The following is a 20839-nucleotide window of genomic DNA, read 5'->3' on the forward strand; positions in this document are numbered from 1 at the left end:
GACAAAAGCTGTCAACTATGGTTACAAACTACTTCTCCCATATCGACGTTCTCCCTCACAGGTCATTCCCCTTTGACTATTGTGGCCTCTAAACTGGACACCTGGCCTGAATTGGCACACTATGCCTTACAGGAGCTCGCTTGCCCTGCTGCTAGTGTGTTATCTGAAAGAGTCTTCAGTGCTGCTGGATCAATCCTAACAGAAAAAAGGACCCGTCTGTCGACCAAAATGTTGATGATCTAACCTTCATTAAAATGAATCATGCATGGGTTTCAAAGGATTTTGTCCCACCTTCCCCTGATGACACATAGGTTGCCAGAAAACTGCCTCGCTTTTGTCCTCCTCTTCCTCGGACTTTCCCAATTCCGCCATTTGCAGCAGCTGAATGTCCAGCCTACACATCAACATATGCCATTTTTTAAACCTCCCTAACTGGGCTGCCCCCCCAAGGGCGGCTGGGGTCAACACCTGGCGCACCCGGGCAAGTGCCGTTGCTCTGAACAGGTGGATGGGCCCACTGATGGCCTACGGCACTGGCACAGGGCCCCTCATAGTACAATACAGTGTCTCTGACGGTGGGGGGGCCCACTGACCGTCAGACACACCAGCGTAATATGAGGGGCCCTGTGCCAGTACCGCCTTCCACGAGTGTGCCCCCCTGCTTGGTCATGGCCACAGCACTTGCAAGTTGCAATACTTACCTCTCCGTGCTCCACCGCTGTGTAGTCTGGGCAGTTAAATCCTTCACAGGGACGGCCACTACAAAATTGGTGTATTGATCGATGATGGTTAAAATGTAGCTATGGCCTGTCCTGCTGGCCTCTACCTTCAGATGATCAATGGCTACCATTTGTAATGGACGTCAACATACAAGCGGATGCAGTGGTGCTTTATGATCACCTTTCACAGTTGTGATAGTCACAGACGTGTGACATTCCTGCCAGCATTTTTTAATGTCTCCTCTCATGCCAATCCAATAGAATCGCCTACGGCCTGTGGCTTCTGTCTTTTGCACTCCAAAACGACCAGACACATCATGATAGGCAGTGAGGACCATGTCTACATCTCTCCCTGTGATCACAATTTGATGGAGACGAGTAATGGTGATGTGATCCATGCTACTGCGATGAAGCAATCCTTTCTTCACAAAGAACTGTTTTCGCTGTCTCCACAGGCACAGTAATTGAGGGTCTGCATCGCCTCTGCAACATCTACCGGGAGGTTTTCCCACGATGAGTAATTCCCAAATTTCTGCCAACACTCAACTTTCCGTCTGTACTTGTATCCATGTAGTTTCCAGTAGCGGAGAGTCTGGACTGGCTTACTGAGATAGAAATATAAACGAAGATTTAAAAGTACCACAACACCGTATACTATTGTACGCTTCGAATACCTTTCCCTTTTTCTACTTTTTAAATTCTGGTGTAATACATAGTGAGCCTGTGAGTGTCTGTGTCTGACTCCGGAAGTATAGACGGAAATTTACAATTACCCCTAGACTGGATACACCTGGTATGTGCCGATACAGTACCTTTGTTAAAAATTTGCTATTACGGTATCATCCATTGGGAGTGAGCGCGTGTGGTTTACGCCTTCTATATATAAAGTGAATCGGAGATACCAATTTTTACCCTAAACTCGATACAGCTTGTATCTTGTTATACAGTACCTTTGTTCAACATTTAGTATTACGGTCAAATCCATACTGAGTAAGCGTCTGAGAGTGACAACGGGACTATGTATACAGAGATTTCAATTGAACCCTATAATATATATATACACGCTATCTTGTTATCCAGTACCTTTTTTACAACATTTTTTATTATGATTAAACCCAGAATGAGTGAGCGTCTAAGGGTGACTCCGAAAATATATACCGAGATTTCAAATTTGGCCAACACTGTATACAGCTGTACGCTTCTGATACAGTAACCTTTTTGCTATTAAGATTGTGATGTAATCCATAATGAGCCTGTGAAAGTCTGTCTGTTACTCTGGAAATATATTTGGAGATTTAAGATTACCCCAACACTGTATACAGCTGTACGCTTGTGTTACATTACCCATTTACAGCTTTTCATATTCTTGTGTAATCCATACTGGGCCTGAGAGTGTTTGTGTCTGCCTCCAGAAATATATACGGAGATTCCTAATGTTTACACTATACTATATATACCTTGTATCTGGTGATACTGTACCCTTTTTCAACTTTTTATTTTATTGTGTACTCTATACTGAGCCTGTGAGCGTCTATGTATGACTCATGAAATATATACGGAGATTTACTGTTATCCCTAGACTGTATAGAGCTGTACGCTTCTGATACAGTACCATTTATCTGCTATTTTGCGTCCATTTTCCAAAACATGAGGAAGCATGGTGGAAGAGGACGCGGACATGGGCGTGGGGGGCCAACTGGTACTGATGTTGGTGGTGGTGCATCTGCTGGTAGTGCCAAAAACACAACAGCAGCTAATGAAAAAGAAAAAAATTCCAGCTACTATAAGATCCATTTATTGACTGAAACGTAAGACAGAGTTCACATGATTGTCTCTTATAGAGACAATCATGTGAACTGTGTCTTACTTTTCACTCAATAAATGGATCTTATAGTAGCTGTAATTTTCTTCTTTTTTCTTGAGTAACTACACGCTGGACGACGTGATTCCTTGCTCCCACACACCACAGGCTGCTTTCAAGTGAGCTGGTAAGACCCTTTTTTTCTTCAAAACAGCAGCTAAGGCAGGAGGTGTTGAGCCTGCGTCATGGTGTAGCTCTGGAAGGCCTGGAAGGCTCCTTTTTCTGGGAGTAGGTAGACTGCTTTTAAAGCCGGACCATCAGGAACTGTTTTTGGCTTACATTGCTGAAACAGCCTCCAGCTCTATCACCTCCTCTTCTGAAGTTTCAAAAAATGCAAGCACTGAGTCGTCAGTGCAGGCTTCTGGTCAGGAGCAACCCCTTTCCTTGTGTCCTTCACCCACACCAAAAGTGAAGGATGCAGCAGCACACACTTCAGATTACTCCATGGAGCTCTTTTCACATACCATGCCTGGGTTAATTAAAAATGGGGCCCATCATATACTGGAGCATTACAAATGGGAGACATCAGACACTAGAGCAGCATTTATGGGGCTCATACACTGAAGCATTAGAAATGGAGCCCATTATATATGGAGCGTTATTTGGGCCCATCATACACTGGAGCATCATCCATGAGGCCCATCATTCCAGATTGGGGACATCAGACACTGGAGCAGCATCTACAGGGCCCATTATACACTGGAGCATTAGAAATGGAGCCCATTATATATTGAGCATTATTAGGGCCCATCATACACTGGAGCATCATCCATGAGGCCCATCATATACTGGAGCATTCTAAATGGGGCAGATCAGACACTGGAGCAGCATCTATGGGGCACATTATACACTGGAGCATTAGTAATGGAGCCCATTATATATGGAGCATTATTTGGGCCCATAAGACACTGGAGCATCATCCATGGGGCCCATCATATACTGGAGCATTCTAAATGGGGCAGATTAGACACTGGAGCATCTATGGGGCACATTATACACTGGAGCATTACGAATGGGGCCCATTATATATGGAGCAGTATTTGGGCCCATAACACACTGGAGCATCGTCCATGGGGACCATCATATACTGTAGCATTATGTGGAGCTCATCATATACTGTATGGAACATTATATGTGACCAATTATGTATGGAGAAATATATGGGCTCATTCTGTATGGTGCACAATGTGGAGGCCATAATACTGTATGGAGTAATATACTGTCCTTTTTTTGAGCTATTGTACAATTTAAAATAGATCAGTCATGTCATGTAAGCAGTGAAGTATTTCTCATTGTACTATACCTATATTTCTGTGCCATATCGGAGCATCATGAGTTGTGGTATGTGTTAAAGGGGCGCACTGACACTCTTTGGCCCAGGGCACACGAAAACCTGGAGCCAGCCTTACCCCCCCCCCACAACTTTAACCAAATAACCCCCAGTTTTCAATGCGTAACTATTATTAAGTAAATTAAGGTTGACAAGCTTCAGTAATAAGAATTGATGTTTTGGGCATTGAAATGGGCACTGTAGGTGTGTTTACTCTTCTCCACTCCCTGCCGACTTTGCTTCCCCATTGACTTGCCTTGGGTTTCGTGATTCAGTCGGCCTCTGACTTTTCGCTATAGTCGGCCGATTTCGTTCGACCCGACTTTTGCGAAAGTCGGGTTTCACGAAACCCGACTCAACCCTAAAAAAGGCAAAGTCGCTCATCTCTACTCGCAATCCCTCTGTCGATCTGACCAGCTCCACTACCATCAGTAATAACCAGAGGGAGACCAGAAAGCAAATTCACAACAGGTTCCCACCTCTGCAGCAAGGCAGGGGAAGGTAGGAACAGTGCACAACCCACCCCCTCTAGAGATCCTTTACTATCTAGGCTAAGTCTTTTCTTGTTTACCATGTCTCCATGATTCTGTTACATGGGCAATTTTACCATTAACTAATAAAAATTAATATTTTAAGGGTTATTTTTTGTTTTGGTTACAAGTTTTCCAAGCATGCTCGTGTGCTAACAAAGTATCTGCGACGTGCTTGAATACTATGTCGGAATTGCTGAGGCCACATGGCTCACGGCTGTTCTGACAGTCATGGATCGTCTGTTTGTTAGGCAACAGATGCATGTGTTGTGACTGCTAATCAGCCACCCGCCAAGCAGCGACTCGAACAGAGAATCTTCGGTGAGCTTGAATACTATTAGCACACGAGCATGCTCGGAAAACACCTTATCAGAGCACGTTCGCTCATCACTAATGTCCAGCCATATTGCCGTTGTTTATGCCAGTGAAACCATCTAGGGTTTATCTCTCGGCGGATTATGCTTTTCACTCTGGAATCTCTTTCTCAGCGCACCTTCCCTTCAGTAGGTAAATTTCACCTGCTCTACGATTCCATAGGAGGAACGTGAAGCGTTCAACGGCCTTTCAGGAAGCCTAGATCCAAGCTGCCATTGTTTAATCTGTTTCTAGGACTATTCGAGCCCATGTAGAAACGATTAGGGACTGCGGGGTCAGAATCTTTAGTCTGTACACGAACAGGGTAGGTCAGTTGCAGTTTCTAGTGTTTTACCTATATTCCCGTGTGAGTTGTGTCACAATCATAAAATGTACTATGTAGATAAGTATAAAGAGAATACACAGTTATACTAAGTGCTTGGAAATAGTGTGATTGATAGTTTACAGACAAAAATAATATATATCATCAGAATAGGACCTATTTTTAGATCAGGTTTTTGTGTTAAATGTGCTTTTTAAAATTTTTTTCTTATTACTATCTTTATTGAAAAACACAAATTAGGAATCCTTCAATTTTAACACTGCCCATCGGTGGCATTTTATGCACACTTGCCGTCCATTCAGGAAGAGTTTACTGCAGTTTCATTATCATCAGAGACAGAATTACAATGACAGTTAACATCTGTGCACAGCTAATAACACAAGATAGCCCAAATCACAAAATGCAAAGTCACAAAGATTGTGGGGTGAGGAGTGGAAGAGATGGCAGCTGAAAGAATGTTTGACCAAAAATAAGGTGTAAAGTGACCTTTACAGGCATGCTTTCGATTCATATGGGAATCCTGGCCATAGAAATTGAAGTGAGTCTGTTAGCACAAAATTAGTGATAAAAAAATTAAGAGCCTAATGTGGTTCATCCAAACTGCTGAAAGGCAATGAGGATCCAAATTGAAGTATAACAAAAGGATTTTTTATTTCAGTTTCAGTCAATGCATTTCAAGGTCATTCCAGACTTCTACACAGTAGTGCTCAAAAGTTTATATACCCAAGCAGAATTTTTGCTTGCTTTGCCCTTTTTCAGAGAATATGAATGATAAAACCAAACCTTTTTCTCTATTCATGGTTACTGGTTGGGTGAAGCCATTTATTGTCAAACTACTGTGTTTATTCTTTTTAAATCATAATTACAACCCAAAATATCCAAATGACCCTGATCAAAAGTTCACATACCCCATTTCTTAATACCTGCATTGCCCCCTCTATCATCAATGACAGCTTGAAGTATTTTGTCGTAGTTGTGGATGAGGTTCTTTATTTTCTCAGATGGTAAAGCTGCTCACTTTTCTTGGCAAAAAGCCTCCAGTTCCTGTAAATTCCTGGGCTGTCTAGCATGAACTGTGCGCTTGTGATCTCCCCAGAGTGGCTCAAATGATACTGAGGTCAGGAGACGGAGATGGCCACTCTAGAACCTTCATTTTGTTCTGCTGTAGCCAATCACAGGTCAACTTGGCCTTGTGTTTTGGATCATTGTCATGTTGGAACATCCAAGTACGTCCCATGTACAGCTTCCGGGCTGATGATTAATAATAATAATAAAATTTATTTCTATAGCGCCGACATATTCCGCAGCACTTTACATTTCAGAAGGGATTTGTACAGACAATAGACAGTACAGCATAACAATAATCACAGAGATTATAACAAATACCAAGAGGAATGAGGGCCCTGCTCGCAAGCTTACAGTCAATGAGAAAAGAGGTAGACACAAAAGGTGGGTGGTAACCGTTGCCCTGATTGTATGGACCAGCCATAATGTTAAGTGTGTAACAGTACAGACACAGAGGGCTAAAGGATGCAGAAAGCATGTGGGAACATGATGCAGGGAACCAGGCTAAGGTAAAACTTTTGGCTGTGCCACACAGGGATAGATTAGGTTGATGTGTTGAGGCGATAGGCCAGTCTGAATAAATGCGTTTTCAGGGCACGCTTAAAATTGTGGGGATTGGGACTAATCGTATTGACCTGGGAAGTGCATTCCAAAGAATTGGCGCAGCACGTGTAAAGTCTTGGAGACGGGAGTGGGAGGTTCTGATTATTTAGGATGCTAATCTCAGGTCATCAGCAGAACGGAGGGCGCGGGTAGGGTGGTATACTGAAACAAGGGAAGAGATGTAGGGTGGTGCTGTGCCATGGAGGGCTTTGTGGGTGAGGGTAACAAGTTTATACTGAATTCTGGAGTGGATGGGTAGCCAGTGTAATGACTGGCACAAGGTAGAGGCATCGGTGTAACGATTGGTGAAGAATATGATCCTGGCTGCAGCATTCAAGACAGATTGGAGAGGGGAGAGTTTGGTAAGAGGGAGACCGATTAGAAGAGAGTTACAATAGTCGAGCCGAGAATGAATAAGAGAAACAGTAAGAGTTTTTACGGAGTCAAAAGTAAGAAAAGGTAGAATTCTAGAAATGTTTTTGAGGTGCAGATGACAAGAGCGAGCCAGTGATCGAATGTGTGACCCCAAGTATGACCCCAAGACAGCGGGCATGTTGCTGGGGAGTAATAGTGGAACCACACACAGAAATGGCAATGTCGGGTATAGGTACATTAGTAGAGGGAGGAAACACAAGGAGTTCAGTCTTTGACAGGTTCAGTTTCAGATAAAGTGAGGACATGATATTAGACACAGCGTTTAGACAATTGCCGGTGTTTTCTAGAAAGGCTGGCGTGATGTCAGGAGAAAAAGCGTATAATTGGGTGTCATCAGCATAGAGATGGTACTGTAAACCAAATCTACTGATTGTTTGACCAATAGGGGCAGTGTACAAGGAGAAGAGGAGGGGGCCTAGAACCGATCCTTGAGGTACCCCAACAGTAATAGGAAGGTGAGAGGAGGAACTGGCAAAAGATACAGTAAAGGAGCGGTCAGAGAGATAGGAGAACCAGGAGAGAACGGTGTCCTTGAGGCCAATGGAACGGAGCATAGTGAGGAGGAGCTGATGATCCACAGTGTCGAATGCTGCAGAGAGATCCAAGAGAATTAGCATGGAGTAATGACCATTTGATTTAGCTGTTAGTAGATCATTAGAGACTTTAGTGAGGGTAGTTTCAGTAGAGTGTAAAGAGCGAAAACCGGATTGGAGAGGGTCGAGAAGAGTTATCAAAGAGATAGCAGATAAGACGGGAGTGGACCAGGCCTTCCAGGAGTTTAGAGATGAAGGGAAGATTAGAGACAGGTCTATAGTTAGCGGCACAGTTTTGGTCGAGGGATGGTTTTTTAAGTAGTGGATGTATGATGGCATGCTTAAACGAGGAGGGAAAGATACCAGAAGAGAGAGAGAGGTTAAATATTTTAGTTAGGTGAGGGGTGATAGTAGGGGAAAGGGACTGGAGGAGATTTGAATGAAATGGGTCACTGGTGCAAGTGGTTGGGCGAGAAGATGCAAGGAGCCTGCTTACTTCTTCTTCTGTGACTGGTTCAAAATCAGAGAGTGAGCTAGATGCAGTGGGGGAGGGAGGACAGTGCATGGTATGAGGTGATTGGGAGATAATTTCCTGTCGAATCTGGTCCATTTATACTTTGAAATAATTGGCCAGATCATCAGCTCGGAGCTCCGTGGTTGGGGGGTGTACTCTTGGGTTGAGTAGAGAATGAAAAGTGTCAGACGTTTCGGGTTATTAGACAGTGAGGTGATGGTGTTGAAATAGGTTTGTTTTGAGAGGTGAAGGGCAATGTTGTATATTCTAAGCATAAACTTAGAATGGATGAAATCTTCGTGTAGATTGGATTTTCTCCACAGACGTTCGACGCACCTGGAGCACCGCTGCAGGAAACTTGTTTGCAGGGTGTGCCAGGGTTGCCGCCGTCTGTTGTAGTGTTCTATTTATAGGGGGTGCAAATTCATCCAGGGCACTTTGAAGTGTTTCATTGTAATGCTTCTATGCATCAGGACATGAGAGGGAGGAGATAAGGGCCAATGATGACTGCAAGTTCTTCATAAATTTCTGGGTATTAATGGCCTGTATGTTTCTATAAGTATGGACAGTGGGGGTGACCTGAGCAGCCTGGCAGTTATTGATAGAGAAAGAAAGACGATTGTGGTCAGAGAGCGGGAGAGGGGAGTTTGCAAAATCATCCACTGCACAAAGCTGAGAGAAGACCAAGTCAAGGGAGTTTCCGTCTTCATGCGTTGGAGAATTAGTAAGCTGCAAAAGGCCAAACGAGGAGGTTAGAGATAAAAGATGAGTAGCAGATGGGGAGAGGGGAAGAGCAATGGGGATGTTGAAATCTCCCATGATGAGGGTAGGGATGTCACAGGAGAAAATGTGGAAGCCAAGTAGCAAAATGATCCAGGAACTCATGGGAGGGGCCGGGAGGACAATACACCACCGCCACTCGCATGGAGAAGGGGGTGTAGAGTCTGACGGCATGGACCTCAAAAGAAGGGAAGACTAGTGAGGGTAGTTGAGGGATAACCTGAAAGGTACATTTTGGTGATATGAGCAGACCAACGCCTCCACCTGCTCTATTGTCTGATCTTGGGGTATAAGAGATGTGTAGTCCCCCGTATGAAAGAGCAGCAGCAGCAGTAGTATCTGACTGCTGGATCCAGGTTTCAGTAAGAGCCAGAAGGTTAAGAGAATTAGAAAGGAAAAAGTCATGAGTGAAGGAGAGTTTGTTACACACTGAGCGAGAATTCCAAAGTGCACAATTAAGAGAGACAGATGGCATGCAGGGAATATTAATAAGATTAGAGGGGTTTCTGAGTGTAGCAGTTGGGGGGGGTTTAACTTACTGTAACATGGGGGACCAGGGTTGGGAACAATGTCTCCTGTGACAAGGAGAAGGAGGATAAAAAGAGTGAGCAGATGGTTAAGTGATTTGTGAGAGTGTCTCTAATGTTGAATGGTGGGACTGACTGGATCTGTGCAATTTAACAATGTGAAATGAGCGTGAGTGCTATACATAGGAGAGGAAACGAGCGAGGGGCCGATATGGATGGTGTGTAGAGAGTTATTACCAGGGCGGTGGATGTGTGTGAATGCAGCAGCCAGGATATAAATTACACAAATGCATATGGTATATATTTGTTGTACTCCAAATGTACAGGGAATAGATGTATATAAATGTCTTATCTGTCTCCTGCCCTGTCTAACTGCCATGTTATAACTGCCAGTACTTTGATACATGTACTTCGATTACATGTGCATAAATGCCCCCTGCATAAATGCTCCCCCAAGCTATGTCTGAATATATAGGAGGCTAAGGATTATATTTTTTTTTGTACTCTCTCTCTTCTCGTTAATCAAACTAAATTGAGACAGCAGGACCCAATAAAATGTTGTGGTCAGATAAACAGATGTCCAGCACTACATGGACCATAAAGCACTTTGAAAAGTTTCATGACCTCACAACATAAGGGGACAAGCAGAGTAAGTTGAAATAACTATATACCAGAAATAAGCTTGCACAGTTGAAAACACATAGCATTCAGGATTAACTGCTTGCTGACATTGAATGGAGTGGATTAACACAGGAGTTGATTCAGAAAAGAGATTGAAAGAGCTGGTTACCTGTATGAAGAGAATAGAGATGCGTGTCACATTCATCCATATTATAACTGCCAGTACTTTGATACATGTACTTCGATTACATGTGCATAAATGCCCCCTGCATGATTGCAAATTTTTTTTCCAGTATTTGCTGATAACTTGCTGCATTCATCTTTCCTTCAACTTTGACCAAGTTTCCTGTGCCTTTGTAGCTCACACATCCCCAAAACATCAGCGATTCACCTCCATGCTTTACAGTAGGTATGGTGTTCCTTTCATCATATGCCTTGTTGACCTCTCTCAAAATGTAACGTTTATGGTTGTGGCCAAAAAATTCAATTCTGGCCTCATCAATCCCAATTACCTTGTTCCCGAAGTTTTTAAGTTTGTCTCTGTGCTGTTTTGCGTATTGTAGACAAGATACTTTGTAGCATTTGAGCAGTAATGGCTTTCTTCTGGCGACTCGACTATGCAGCCATTTTTTCTTCAAGTGCCTCCTTATTGTGCATCTTGAAACTGCCTCACCGCTAGTTTTCAAAGAGTCCAGTATTTCAGCTGATGTTATTTGTGGGTTTTTCTTTGCATCCCGAACAATTTTCCTGGCAGTTGTGGATGAAATTCTTGCTGGTCTACTGAACCGTGGTTTTGTTTTCATAGAGCCCCTGATTTTCCATTTTTTAATCACAGTTTGAATGCTGCTGACTGCCATTATCAATTCCTTGGATATCTTTTTGTATCCCTCTCCTCTTTTATACAGTTCAACTACCTTTTCCCGTAGATCCGATGACAATTCTTTTGCTTTCCCCATGACTCACAAACCAGAAACATAAGTAGCAGGGATGAAATATGCAAGAGTCTGTCTGGATCCCAGAAACTCACTCAGCTTTTATGCACACACTGATTACAAGCAAACAGGTCACAGGTGATGTTACCTTTAGTAGCCATTAGTGATGAGCGAGTATGTTCGTTGCTCAGGTTTTCCAGAGCATGCTCGGGTGATCTCCGAGTATTTGGAAGTGCTCGGAGATTTAGTTTGTGTCGAAGCAGCTGCATGATTTGTGACTGCTGGACAGCATGAATACATGTGGGGATTCCCTAACAAACAGGCATTCCTCACATGCATTCAGCCTGTCCAGCAGCCACAAATCATGCAGCTGCGTCAACACAAACTAATTATCCGAGCACGCCAAAAATCTCTGAGGATACCTGAGCAACGAGCATACTCACTTATCAATAGTAGCCATTCAAACCCATTTGTGTCAACTTCTGTGCATGTTATCAGGCCAAAATCACCAGGGTATGTTAACTTCTGATCAGGGTCATTTGGATGTTTTGGGTTGTCATTATAATTTAAAAAGAGAAAACACCGTAGTTTGACAATAAATGGCTTCCCCCAAGCAGTAACCATGAGTGAAGAAAAAGTTTTGGTGTTATCAATCCTTCTCTAAAAAAAATGCAATGAAAGCAAAAATTCTGCTGAGGTATGTAAACTTTTGAGCACTGAAGTCTGGAATGACTTTGAAAAGCATTGACTGAAAAACCTGAAATAAAAAATCCTTTATTATACTTTCATTTGGATCTTCATTGCCTACCAGCAGCGCTGATAAACCACATTTGGCTTTTTTTCCCCCCTCTTTCCTTGTTGGAAGACCCGTGGATCTGCAGCAGCTGTTTTCATGTGTATGCATGGTTGTGCATCACACAACCATATAAGGATGGCATAATTTTAAATTACATAAAAGGTTATTCTCAGATAAGACCCTATTGTGCTTTTTTCCTCCTAGCTTATAATTTAGTAAAAAGAAAATTAGTGTTGAAGCCAAGGGAAGGCACTTGGTGCACTTTTGGAATGGTTTAGCAATTCAGTCCAACTGGGTACCTGTTTTCCAACAATCTCCACCAATCAAAGAAGACATGAGCAGAAAACAATGCAAAATCAGTAGAGGAGAATGTGCAGTGACCCGATTGTTCAAGGAACTGCTTGGCCATGCCAAAGGGAGCATTAGTTTGAGCAGTCATTTTTCTCTGGCATCATTCCTGTAAATTTGACTGACCTTGCTAAAGGGAATCGGTCAGCTAGTTTTTGCTACATAATCTGAGAGCAGCATAGCAGAAGGCAAGAAAGCCCCCAATTCCAGGATTGTATCACTTACTGGGCTTCTTTGTGTGGTTTTGATAGAATCCCTGTTTTGTCTACTGTAGCTGTAACAGAGCTAAAGGCCCCGTTACATTTAGCAATACACCAGCGATCCCGACCACGATATGACCCGGTCAGGATCGCTGGTGCATCGCTAAATGGTCGCTAGTGAGCCGCCAAACAGGCAGATCTCACTAGCGATGCCTCAGCGGTCGGTGGTCGTATTCACCTGTCAGACGCGGCGAGGGAGAGTGTCTTCCGCCTGCGTCCATGGCTCGCTCGTCGGCGCCAGCAGGAAGCCAACGATGAGAAATTAACCAGGCCGAACTCGCGCGATCAGCGATAACCACCGGGGGAGCCGGTCGGAGGTGATCACATGTAGCAATATCGCTTGTGTTTTCGCTGCTGCGTCACAAAATCGGTGACGCTTTAGCGATATTGCTATGTGTAAAGGGCCCTTAAGTTTCCTGCTCTGTGTGTAAACCTGCAGACCCCTGATGGCAGCTTCCTGTGTACTCTGAGCGATCCCGACCACGAAATGACCCGGTCAGGATCACTGGTGCATCGCTAAATGGTCGCTAGTGAACTGCCAAACAGGCAGATCTCACTAGCGATGCCTATCGAGGTCTGAGTCGTCAGAATTGCTGCTGTGTGACAAGGTCCCAACGACCGCCTAGGTCGTTATACGGATCGCCATATCGTTGCTGCGTCGTTGAGTAAATCTGCCTGTTTGACAGCTTACTAGCGACCATGTAGTGACTTACCAGAGATCCTTACCAGGTCGTATAGTTGTAGGGATCGCTGGAGCATCGCTATATGTAACGGGACCCGTAGTCTGGCTGTGATAATCTCCTGTTGCTAAAACCCTGTTTGCTTTGAAACTACAAAACAAAAGCCAAATAAAAGGTACTGTCACACTTAGCGATGTACCAGCGATCCCGACCAGCGATATGACGCGGTGAGTATCGCTGGTGCATCGCTAAGTGGTCGCTAGTGAGCTGCCACACAGGCAGATCTCACCAGCGACATCGCTGGGGTCGGGGGTCGATACTTACCTGTCACACCAGGCGATCCTGCGTCCTCCCGCCCGGCTCCACGCGTCGCTCGTCGTCACAGCAGGACGCGCCGCAGGAAGCTGATGACGAGAAACAGTCCTGGACGTTCTCGCGCGATCAGCGATAAGCAGCAGGGGAGCGGGTCGTAGGTAAGTATCAGACAGCGATATCGCTAGCAATATCGCTATAACGTCACAAATTATAGCGATATTGCTAGCGATATCGCTTAGTGTGACAGTACCTTAAGAGACATCTCTAGAATCAGGGTCTCCTGCCTAATATTATGCTACTCTTAGATTAAACCGCAAAAAACTATTGAAATATTTTGACAATGGGGAAAGGCAGGACCATGTATTGTCTGTGATTGCTGCAGCACAGAGAGAATCCTCCTTTATATCATGTCTATAAACAAAAGACGGTACTAAAGTATATGCAACATCTGGTACACGAAGTATTAGAGGCTTTCTTTAGAATCTCAAAGTCTATTAGATGAGCCATTTAATACTGAAAAGCTAGAACTAGAACTGAGTGCAATGGCTAATGACAAAGCACGAAGAGGAGATTGACTTCCAGTAGATGGACTCCCAGTCCAGTAGTAAATATAAAAAAGTATTATTACCTGTGCCTCGAAGAGGGTCTTTACCTGCCTTCATGCAGGAAGCGATAATCCAGGTATTCACTAAATAGAGCAAGGACCCTAGCTTGCCAGTATCATAGTCGCATCTCTTTGTTAACAGAGGATGTCAAACTGCTTGTAAATGTTTGCCAACAGACATTCCAGGATGATCTCAATAAAACACTCCTATCAGTCTGGGTTTATGCCCAATAAATCAACTGGTATAAATCTCTTAGGCGATCAATATGCAAGGAGAAGATAATATTGGCCAGTGGTTTTATCTTTAAAGGTAAAAAGATGCCCTGATGAAGTGACCTGGGACAGCTCAGGAAACGCGTAGGCACCAATAAATTTCCTTGAATTATACCTACAGCAGCGCAGTGTATCATTGCACCTTAAATCCATCTTCACTTAAAGGTAAAATTTGAGAGTGTAGCGTGGCAATACCCGTGGGCTACACTAAGTCAAATGGGTTTTGGCAACATATTTATAAAATCAGGTCTAACTGTTGTACTAGGCACAAAAAGCCAAGATAAAAGCTAATGGTTGTATGTCCAGTAAATTGTCTCCTCTCTGATCAATGGGGTCCCTTGTCTCCTCTGCTACTTGCAATAGGGGTTGAACCTTTAGCAGTGGTAATTCCTAGAAAGGACATAATTGGATTTCAAAACAGGATTAAGGAAAAGAAGGTGGTATTGTATGCACATGACCTGCTGTTGTTTCTGGGGGATCCGCGTTTGTCTCTGGTGAGCATGATGGTGACCATTTCCAGCTTTGGAGAAATTTGGGGCTTGGCAATAAATAGGGTTAAGTAGGTCCTGCTCTCCTGACATGCTTCTTTACAATGCACTAATGTTCCGATGCAAGAGATATCTAGGTTTAATTACTTGAGTATTCCAGAATCCTCTAAAATTGCCAAAAATTATCAATTTAACCTGACCCCTCTATTAATGAAATTTAAACAAAAGATACACATGTACCTTTATCGGTATCCACTAAGTACCGTACTAAAATCAAACGGGTTAATTACGTGGGAACTGTTTCAGATGTGGTATGGGATTAAATTCTGGAGTTCATACCCAACTTAACTCTTAGTAAGACTAAGATTGTCACAATTATATGTTATTTATAGGGTGTATAAAACATAACTTTGGATATTTAAAGTGGGTCTGAGATCAGACTCCGTGTGTCCCAGATGTAATGCAGATGAAGCAGGCCTTATGCACATGATGCAGACTCCATGTTTACAGATATTTTGGGCTGTGGTATTAAACTTAACCCACCTTCCGATGGGAATGACAGTTCATAGAGATCCTATAATATGTAATTTGGGATATGTAGATGAAAAGTTAACAGATGGGCAGGGGAAGGTAAAGATTGCTAGACTTACAAATGCTGCCAGGAAATTAATTTCTATGCCCTGGTTGACAGTAAATCCACACACACACACAAAGGGAATTTTTTTCTAAAGGTGGTTAATATCATTTTCATGGAAAGAAGTGTTTACATTAAACAAGGTAAGCCGCTTCAATATGAAAAAATATGGGCAAATTGGCTTAACTAGGCTTCTTTTAAACTAACCGTGCTTTTGCTGGCCGTTTTTGCGGTCCCAATAGATTTCTATGGGGCAACAAAATCGGCCCGCAAAACTTAGTCGGAGCGCCGTGTGTCGTATGGCGAATTTCCAGCCATGAAAAAATATTGAGCCTGCTCGATCTTTTTCATGGCTTACGGACACAGCCCCCATTGAAAATCCATCACTTGCGGTTTCGCGGAACGCTTTTTTTTTTTTTTTTTTTTTTTTTTAAAACCTCTTCCATGGTATTGGAAACCTGTAAAACGGCGATTCGCAAGTTTTTTGCAGTCCATTATTGCGGCAGACCGTGAAAATTGCGGCGACACAGCCCACAAAAAGGGCTCGCAATAACGGGCCACAAAAACCTGGTAAGTGTAAAAGAAGCCTAACAAGCCAGGAATAGTGCATTTTGAACTACTATGGGATAGAATATTTTCGAGTTTAATTATATAAAAACCCAACAAATATTTAAATGGAACATTTAGAATGAGATGTGTTTTGGTTGCCCATGGAGAAGATTCATGGGGCTCCTAGCTACTGAATTATACAACTACAATTCAATGGCCTGGTTAAATATTGGTAATGTTGCGTAACTTACTGGCTCCAAAAATTTTATTAATAGATGTTTGAACCACAGTTTCCTTCTTTGGAAAAAATGTTACGGATTTAGTTAATATTCATATGATGATGTTTTTATTATTATTTTCTTTGGAAAGATGTGTTGAGCAGAAGTTGTTCTAGCAGGGTAGGGGGATCAACAGGGGACCTTTGTTATCTCTTGTTTTGTTTTGTATTAAAAATTTAAATAAAGACCATCTGGTGGGCAAGGAGCTACAAAGTTTTTCCACTGTTCAAGAGACTTAAGGCCCTTTTACATTTAGCGATGCACCAGCGATCCGACCAGCGATCCCACCCGGTCAGGATCGCTGGTGCATCGCTAAATGATCGCTAGTGAGCTTTCATACAGAAAGATCTCACAGCGATGCAGCAGCGACGCAGCGCACGATACTCACCTTTCACACACAGCGATCCTGACGTCCTCCCGCCCGCGTCCAGCGTCGCTCGTCGTCACAGCAGGAAGTCTCAGCAGGAAGCGCCCGACGAGAAATGGAGCTGGACATTCTCGCGCGATCAGCGATGGACAGCGGGGGAGCCGGTCGGAGCTAAGTATCACACATAGCGATATCGCTAGCAATATCGCTTAGTGTAAAACCCCCTTTACAGTACTATACAAGAGATTTTAGGCAGTTGTGGTAAAACTGCTGCCAAGTAAAAATGCTTAAAAAAATAGAAGGATAAATTGTAATTTGTTCATTGACAGAAATAACCTAAGTGAATGAACATTAGGTAAAGTAAATCAAATCAATTTGTGTGATCACCCTTGCTTCCAAGGCATCAATACTTCTAGGTACACTTGCACACAGTTTTTGAAGGAACTCAGCAAGGAGACGTTCTTTGATTACTAACCACAGATGGTCCATCATTGTAGACTCAGAGAAATCCTTCAATCTCTTCATGTAATCGCAGAAAGTCTCAATGCTGAGATCAGGAATCTGTAGAGGCCATATCATCACTTCAAAAACTTCCAAGTTTTTCTTTACTCTGAAGATAGTTTGTAATGACATTGGCTGTAAGTTTGGGGCCAATCAAAAAATACTGATGGTATACTGATGGTATAACATGATGGATAAGTGTGGGCACAAAGCAATGGTCAACGATGAGGAAGTAGATGCAGTGTTCGAACAAGGAAACTTTGTGCAGCAGATGAAAGACACATCATGCTTTCCTCCTTTTGAAATCAGAAAATGTCCAGCAGTGCCATCAGTTCAGAATTGGCACCAACTAGTGGGACCCAGCAACACTCATTTACAGTTCATAAAGTCTAGTTAGAAGTGATGTTCATGGAAGAATTACAGCCAAAAATTATACCTTTTGCAAGGAAACAAGACCATTGATGAGCCAAAATGTAAAATATTTGGCTGTAAAAAAAAAAAGGCAATTTGTTTGCTAAAGGGCTAAAACAGAACAATAATGACTGTGTGCAAGCAAAAGTGAGGCATTGTTGATGTTTCTTTTAAGTTTGAAGCTGCATTTCATCATATGAAGTCAGGAAGTTAGTGAGGATTAATGGGGTCTTAAAAACTAAGAAATACAGGTAGATACATATCCACCATGTAATACCATCAAAGAGGCGCCTGAATGGCTCAATTTATTTTGCAGCTGTTCGCAAGGCTGTGGAGTCAGTAAGCCAAAACTAGACTCCGACGACTCAATTTCTCTGACTCCCCAGCACTGCCTCACTACTGAATGTATATAATGTGCAGCACAGATTCATCTAATCTAAAAGCCGAGATCCTTAGATCAGGAACAAAACAGACATTTACAGGACATATCAAAACTTTCCCAAATTCTTATGAAAATATTTACAGCACATTATGCACTGTACTACTGTACCCAATGTGTTATATATTGTCAATGTCGGTCCATTTTATACCAATTCCACCAAAATGGACAGAGACTCCGGCTCCACTGCGATATTGTAAGTTTACCTAGAAGAATTGATGCTTTTATGTAATTTTGAAGGCAAATATTTATTTTGATTTACATTTCTTTTATGTTCAGTCTGCATTTTGTTAACCAATAAAAAATAAACCATTAATGTTTCATACTTTTTAAAGCATTTTTACTTGGCTGCATTTTGTCAAACTTTTACACAGTAGTGTATATTCCACAGAGACATAAACTAGAGCTTGGTTGTCACCTGAAGTAAGTACACAGGGACTGGAAAGTTATCTGAGTGGATTCTGGTTGCTTCTCTTCAGTGATTCTTTGCTACACAAAAAAAAAGAAAAAAAAGGAGTACAATTCTCAGTTTGTGAGATCATTTTATATTAAAGCAATATGCATCAAAGACAAAAAAAATATTTAAATTAAGTTATTTTCTTTATACTGAAATATCGCACACTTCCTACTTGCATATTCTTACCATTAAAGAAAACAACTGCTCTCTTCTTGCCAGACGGTCAGGAAAAAAAATTGCAGCTCCATTTAGTAAAGTGTTAGTAATTTCTTGTATGAGTGCTTTGGAAGACAAAGAGGAAATGTCCATGTTGTTCATAGCTGGGAGGAGACAGAACCGTGTAATTAACTAAAGCTTTACGTTAATAGACAGGAAAAGCAATCAATTCCTAATGGGTCCTTATTCTTGTGCTGAACAGTGGACTTAAGTATACAACCTTATTGTTAAAGTGACACTTAGTCATGAAAAAAAAAAAAAACTTCATCCAGATGAATAATTTCATAACTATTTCAGGCACTTCATTGGGCACACAGGAAACCATGGCTGTATGCATCTACTAGAAGGCTCAGACAAAAATACTCTTAAAGGGGGTATCTGGGACTTTATATAAAAACAAAAATATGTCTAAGAAGTAACACACAGGTAATAGCAGCTCACCTGCCTGTTGCGTTCAGCACAGTTCTTCCCCCGGCACAGAGCAGTCACAGACCACTCCTGCCGTGGATTCAGCTGTCTCTGCTGACGTAACAGGGCGGGATCACCTACATCATTCTGATTGGCAGTAGGGATCCAGCTGTCAATCAGAAAGACATCGGCAGTCCCGCCCTGTGAACAGAGCAGAGCGGCAAAGAAGCCTCATCTCTGAAGACATGACGTCAGCAGAGGCTTCTGCATCCCTGGCAGGAGCAGTCTGACACCGCTCTGTGTCGGGGAAGACCGGCACCTTGCACAACAGGCAGGTAACTAACAATTACTTGTCTGTTAGTGTTTAGGCATATTTTTTTCTTTTCTAAAGTCACATACACCCTTTTAATACATGTTTGACCGTGTTAAAATAAAAAACACATTCGCCTCCCATGCCAGCAGTTCCTGCAGTGTCAGCACTCACGTTAGGCTGTCATGTCACAAGAGCCCAGTGCCCAATTAGCACCGTCTTCACTAGCCCTGCCTTCGGATGCATTGATCAACATCAGAAAGTCAGGGCTGAGCTGCTCTCAGACTTGCTCCTGATGTTTGAATTGTCTGAAGGCAGGGAAATTGATGCCAGCGCTGTTTCGGCACTGCGCTCACATGACAACCTCATGTGAGCCGTGGGAATGCGAATGCAGACACTGCTGATATGGCTCTGGGGGAGAGTATAAGTGTTATATTTTAAAGGGGCTATACATGAGGAATGAGAAGGGCTTGTCCAAGTAGTGGACAACCCTTTTCGAAAAAAAAAAAAAAAGAAAAAAAAAAAAAAAAAAAGACGGCTACTGGAACCAAGCTACACAGTTACTCAGTTTAGCTTGGTGTCATGTAGGATGCAGACACAGGTGCTTAAGATATTTTTTATCCTTTATTAATCTTCTACTCATTTCTCCTTTAAGGAGACAGAGTGGAATGGCCACTCTATAACTCAGACAAAAGACTATGAACAGTTCGTAAAGTGCTACAGAATTTGTTGGCGCTATAGAAATACAAATTATTATGACCATAACACTTCCATCTGGGTGGAAGGAATGTTTCCTAACGTAGTCAACATTCATGTCCTGGTTCGGAGAGTCCTTGCCTTTGTCTCCTATCCACCTGCACCCCAATAACGTGGAGTGATAAGGATCTTGGGTCCAGTTTAAAGCCTCTTTAGGACGCTATAGCCCCTACTCTAACTCCTTCTGCATTTCGATAGCCCACTTGCATCACATTTCCCAGTGTCATGGCGCCCCTTTGTTTTTTGTTTTTTTGAGTCCTTAGCTCCCGTGCCACCACTCAACTATCAGTAAGTGGGGCCTGTATTTCTCAAGTCGTCCCTGCCTTCCACAGATTTTACCACTTTTTTGCGGTCCCATCAGTAGTATCCATGGCCTCCATGTTATCTTCCCTGGACCACTTCAGTTTAGTATCCCGGTTCATGTTTCAACCTAGTCAACTCTTGCTGCTACAACCTCACCTCCCCAATCAGTCAGGTTCACACACAGGCTTGCTTCCCTATACAGGGACTTTTGTGTACGTAAAATCCTTTTCTCTGAGCCACTCATTGGGGGACATAGAACCATGGGTATATGCTACTGTCACTAGGAGGCTAACACTAAG

General features: G+C 42.8%; 1 protein-coding gene across 1 annotated transcript in view; it reads right to left on the reverse strand.

Annotated features, from left to right (window-relative positions):
- ZZEF1 (zinc finger ZZ-type and EF-hand domain containing 1) overlaps window positions 1–20839 on the reverse strand; it is a 308587-nt gene that overhangs the window by 151991 nt on the left and 135757 nt on the right. Inside the window, exons 16-17 of the mRNA XM_073590591.1 lie at window positions 18734–18867; window positions 18509–18579 (exon numbers count right to left, since the gene is read on the reverse strand). Of these exons, the coding sequence (XP_073446692.1) occupies window positions 18509–18579; window positions 18734–18867 (205 nt within the window). The remainder of the gene's footprint in view (window positions 1–18508; window positions 18580–18733; window positions 18868–20839) is intronic.

This window comes from Dendrobates tinctorius, unplaced genomic scaffold (genome assembly GCF_039654945.1).
Source record: "Dendrobates tinctorius isolate UK_male_01 unplaced genomic scaffold, ASM3965494v1 ptg000117l, whole genome shotgun sequence".
Classification (NCBI taxonomy): Eukaryota; Metazoa; Chordata; class Amphibia; order Anura; family Dendrobatidae; genus Dendrobates; species Dendrobates tinctorius.